Source organism: Anarrhichthys ocellatus, unplaced genomic scaffold, assembly GCF_004355925.1.
Source record: "Anarrhichthys ocellatus isolate YVR2014 unplaced genomic scaffold, GSC_Weel_1.0 scaffold35, whole genome shotgun sequence".
NCBI lineage: Eukaryota > Metazoa > Chordata > Actinopteri > Perciformes > Anarhichadidae > Anarrhichthys > Anarrhichthys ocellatus.
The window spans coordinates 2,396,433-2,401,964 of NW_022280065.1; the positions used below are offsets into that span (position 1 = coordinate 2,396,433).

At 42.3% G+C, this 5,532-nt stretch overlaps 1 protein-coding gene across 1 annotated transcript in view; it reads left to right on the top strand.

The window, feature by feature from the left end:
• The window catches only part of chrna11 (cholinergic receptor, nicotinic, alpha 11), a 13,062-nt gene extending 8,339 nt beyond the window's left edge, over positions 1-4,723 (top strand). Inside the window, exons 9-10 of the mRNA XM_031866394.1 lie at positions 1,112-1,224; positions 2,709-4,723. Coding sequence (XP_031722254.1) covers positions 1,112-1,224; positions 2,709-3,431 — 836 coding nt within the window. The 3' untranslated portion in view covers positions 3,432-4,723. The remainder of the gene's footprint in view (positions 1-1,111; positions 1,225-2,708) is intronic.
• Positions 4,724-5,532: the final 809 nt, after the last annotated feature.

A 5,532-nucleotide genomic window follows, 5' to 3' on the forward strand; every position in this document is an offset into this window, starting at 1 on the left:
ATAAAATCAAGACGTTTTCTTGGTTAGAGAGAAGTGTCCATCTGACAGTGAAACATAAATCAATGTGTGGTCTTTGAGCGTTAATTCTCCCCGTAGTAATTCCAAGAGGTGCACAGAAGGAACTAGCTTCTGGTGGTTGTGTGTTAGCATGATAACGTGTGCTAATTAGCGCTAAACAAAAATGACAGCTGAGGCTAATGGGAATATCATCAGCATTACAGCATAATGATGATGTTTGCAGGTATCAATTAATAAACCAAAATGGATGGATTGACACTCTGACTTGATGATGGCTCAACACAAAAAGTTATTACAATTTACATTACAATTTTGTCATGTACAATTTTGTACATGACATTGTCTGTACAAAATGTCATGGCAATAGTTGTTTTGCCATATTTGGTTGCATTGCATCCATCCAGTAGTTGAGTTATTTCTGTCTGAGCTGACCAACATCTGCCAGCATGGCTATAAGACCCCAGGTGTGTCACAGAGGTCTTTCCAGGGAATCACGTCCTCTATTCAAAGACTCTCATCTTAGGAACACAAAAACACAATTACAACAAATGACTAGACAGTGGCAAAGCTACAAAATGCCAAAAAAAAACATAATTTTCACCATCTGCTCGCCTTAAAGTTGAATTGGCACACGGCTGGATATTATATTTTGCCAGCTGAGATTGCAGCCAGAGACAGATGCAAGGCCGTATTTGCCTAAAGACACAAATCCTGGTCATTAAAAACTTCAGAAAACTTCCCTGGAGGGCTGCTTTTAGCATACTTCCTTTAATTAAAAACTACCCATATGCAGTCTTAATCTTGCTTTTACAAACACAGTGTTGAGACTGGCAGGCAACGGGTGCAGGTCGGTAGCAGCGCACAGGTCGGCATGAGGATATTTTTACAAAGGATGTATTCATTTTCACATAAATAGTGGAGAAACTGAACATGAAAATATGTTTTTATGATAACCTGATATTTTTTTATCTTTGGACTTTTTATTGGTCTGTCCGTCAAATCAGAACCGGCTATGGCCAATGTGGCTGTCAATAATGCAAGTAGGTATTACATTGTGTGTGAAATGAAACCTAACACCATAATCTACTCCGCCCAGGTCAGTACTTCGCCAGTATAATGATCATCGTTGGGATGTCAGTCATTGCCACAGTGGTGGTACTGCAGTATCATCACCACGATCCAAATGGGGGCAACATGCCAAAATGGGTGAGTCTTCGCTCAAACTCTTCATCATAACCTGAAGTATATTATCAGTTACACACATCATGCTGTCCAGCGGGTTAATCCCTGTTAAGGATTGGTCTCCCTATTTCAGATATGATACATCACTGTTATTAATCTCAATTTTTCTCATTATTCAATATCGTATCATGCTCTGCCATTTTCATTTCTACATTCATCTGTCAGTGCTACCTGCGCTCCTCTGCCAGTTTCCTTTCCACTTTTCACTCTCCGACTTCCTCGGCTATGACTCATTCGTCAGTGTCAGTCTGCAACGGCCTCGCCACAGTCTTTAACAGGAGTGTTTTTCAAAGCGCTCCGGATACGTAGGCGGTTTGATTTGACTCATTCCCTCTTCTTAGTTTTTCTTGCCTTCTGTTAAACGCAAAAACATTTGAAATGTGGAAAGAAAAAAAAAAAAGGTCTGAAATAATGACATGACACATACAAATGATATGCTATTGTTTAAAAACCCTGTCATTTCAATCAACAAATGAAATATAGGATAACATTGTTTAGCTTTTTAAAAAAATTGACAGGTATTCGATATTTGCACAAAAAGCCAGGCAGCATGAGAGTGCAGATGTCGCATTTATCAAAACATTGAAGGACGTTCTGTTGATGAATGGCCTGTTAAGACAGTCCGACGGCCAATTAACAAGCTAATTGACATGGTCCGGATGAGAGCACTGAACCAGCACAGTTGATAATTGCAGCCTGGACAAAAGCAACATCAACAGCAGCAGCAACAGGGACTGTTACCTAGCCAGTAAACACACTCGGTGGGGACTTTATCCCACAGTCATCTGGACATTAGCTTCTCATTAGATGCCCATCTGGCAGCTGTTGGACTAAAACACCCTTTCAGGGGACATGTAGTCTCTTTCCAAGGGAGTTTTGTTTTCATGTTTGAGGAACAGGAGACGAGAGGAAGAAGAGAAGAATAGAACAAGCTTTACTCAACTCAACTCGCAAGCAGCTAATCTTCCCTTTATTCCAATGCTGCAGTTAACGGAGACAATATTGGAGGCTCATTACACTGTAATCTGACAGACAATCTCAATAATTCCACCGTTTGAATGTAATGCTGTCTTTGGAAGTATCCTCTCTGCTGCAAATACAGTTAAAGCGAAAAATCTTCTCTGCCTCAGGCACTATAACTGGGCGTCCCTGGTGAGGATCTCATACTTCTACTTATGCAAGTGCAGCTGCATTTTGAAACAAGATGCAAGGTTGGAAATATTACGAACATCAATCCACGACAAATGAGGCTATTCACCCGGCTTAACTGGTGTCATGTGAAGGTCAAAATGTGTAGGTGGTTATCATTGTTTGGTGGCTCTCAATGCTTTGTCTTGTCATTATTTTCCTTTGCTTCCTCGTCTGCTTTTATGCTCTTCTGCTCTGCTACCTCCTGTCCTCCACTCTCATCTTTACATATCTCAGTTGCTCTCTCTTTCTCTCTACAGGTGCAGCTCGTCTTGCTGCAGTGGGTAGCATGGTTCTTGCGTATGAAGCGACCGGGAGAGAATGACGACCCCGAGCGGCCCCCGTGTGCCCCCCACTTGCGGCGCTGCTCCTCGGCCTCCCAGAGTGGAAGCATCCCGAATCCACCGGACCCCACCCTCCATCCACTACACCCACAGTACCTGGCTCCTCTCCATGCGGGGCATCCTCACTTCCACGTCCAATCGAGTGCTAACAACAACGGGAACCTTCTTTACATGGGCTACCAGAGCATGGAGGACCCTTCAATGCTCTCAGAGCCTCTCCAGAGAAATAACATCTGCACGGGGCCTCAGCGGGTACCAGGAAGCCCACCTCCTCACATCCCATCTCAGTTCTGCAGCTCCCCACCACCTCCCATCCCCAATATGGACACTGTAGGCTGCCCCAGCACTGTCTCCAGTGGTGGGGGCTTTGGAGGTGGACCCGGAGGGCTTGGCGGGTGCTCGACTGCGGGGATAGGAGACCCCCAGCTACAGGCCATCTTGGAGGAGGTGCGTTACATGGCAGACCGTTTCCGGGAGCAGGACGAAAACGAGAGCGTGGCCGACCAGTGGAAATTTGCAGGGGCTGTGATCGATCGTCTATGCCTGGTGGCGTTCAGCGTTTTCAACATCATATGCACCATCTCTATCCTCATGTCAGCTCCCAACTTTGCAGACGCCATTTCAAAAGACTTTGTTTGAAAGCAAAGACGAAAAAGGAGGAGGAGAAGTGTGAAGAAAAGGATGACGGGAATTAAATAGAGGATAAAGGATCGAGTGGGCCTGGATCCAAGGAAACACAATTTTCAGCGGACTGTAAGCTCTGTGATTTGTGATTGCAAGGAACTTGGAAATAGTAAAAAAAACAAACAAATGATTTTCTTTGCAATACATTCAGTTTTGTAACTGATTTATAAGAAGAAAACAGACGAGGAAAGGGGTACAGAGTCAACTTAAAATGAGATTAGGGTGAGCAGGGTGCTTTATCAGATTCTTGACACGGTGAAATGGATTCTTGTGGTTAATTCAAAGACTTTAACCACAAAAATGAGGAGAAAGAAAGAAGAAGCAAGAGAAGACTATTAGTCAATGGGGATATTGAGAGAGTAAGAGACGGCAGATAGATCGAGACAGATAAATAAGACAGATATTTGGCTGTTTTTTCTTTCTTCTTGAGGAGGGAAGACAGTTGGTCACTCCCACATGTTGAGAATGGACTGCATCATTTAAAGTGGTGTAAGGAAGAGAGCGCGGGGAGAGGACAAAAGTAATTTTACAGACAACAAAGAGCGATGTTGAACGAACAAGACTTCATAGCTTGTGACATTGGTTAGGAGGAGTAAACAGCTTGACGCTCGGATGTACAAAGTTGGACAGAAGATCAGGAAGCAGAGAAGAACAGAAGAGGATCTCATCAACTATTCAATCACATCCATCTAATGACCGTCAAAATGAAAGACCTTGGATACTCTTTAGGACTAATAAGCTGTTAAAAGATGAAGTCCCCTCTCTGCTCGACGCAAAACCACTTTAAATTTAAAGGCCTTATCTCTTTGAGACGATTGCCAATCTGCAACAATCAGCAGAGATCAAAAGCTCCTCAGCAGCGGGCACAGTGTGCGGCGCTTATTACGACCGGGAAACTGAATTAACCGGTCATCAACAACGCAATGGCCAGTAACTGCAGCACAGTGGGGGCTTGAACCAATAATCACCATGAAGCAGTTACCTAACTGCATCTGGCAGGTCCTAATGGACCAACAGATCTCAATGGATCTCATGTTAAAGGTTTAATAACTGAAATGGGAGGTCAGGTCTTTGAAAGAACACGAGAGGGAGAAAAAAAAAAAAAAAATTGTTCAAAATCCCCAATTTGATATGGAGAAGCACCAGCCTGTCGGATCCCTTCAAGAGGTTATAGCTATAGAGTGATTTCACACATATCTAAAATGAAAGATGAGATTTTAATGGAGCTGTATTTTCGTGAAATTGAGTCCAGTAGATAAAGTGTTATATTAAAAGGTTTCACAAAATATGTCTTTAATTAGTTTGGGTTTGCTAGCAGTTTGAATGTGTCCTGAATGCAAGGTTAGCCTAGCTTAGCTCAATTCAAGGATGGCTGTCTAAAAGCTGTATTACACAATTTACAATAAGCAGAGAACTTCCAATCTACTTTTATTCTACCTTTTATGGTAGAATGTTCAAAATCACTCCCATTTCATTATATAGAGTTTCTTAACCCTAAACCAGAGAGGAATGTCTGTGGCATGTAACATTTCAGCAAACAATCCCAGTATACCAAAATACTGGAATAGTGAAATAATTGAGTGTTTTTGGACACGGCGCAAGTTTATAAGAAAAGGATGCGTCATGAGTCAGATCCAGCTGAAAGTGCACCTACAACAACTCTGTTCTGCACAATTCAGCAAAGGTAATCGCTGAGTCTCTCAATGCTTCACTGATTCCAAGATAGTGTCACATTGTCTTCAGTATAAGTTTTCATGTGGATATAGTGTGCACGGCCACTGAAAAGAAATGTGGAAATAGCTACCCACACACATAACATAACTGGTGAAAACAAATGATTAAGCATGAAAAACTGGATGAAGTGTGTTTTGTTGCAGTTGAGAGATACGCAGGAAGTGTGCAAAAACCAAACAACCCTCACTAGTTGCTCTATATATTTTATATTGTCAACATATCCTATGAAAAAACAATTAAACCTGGAATAAGTTATGTTACATTGTCTGTGACATACAGACTTATTTCCAATACTTAAAGTCAGGTTACAAGCGTATAGTTT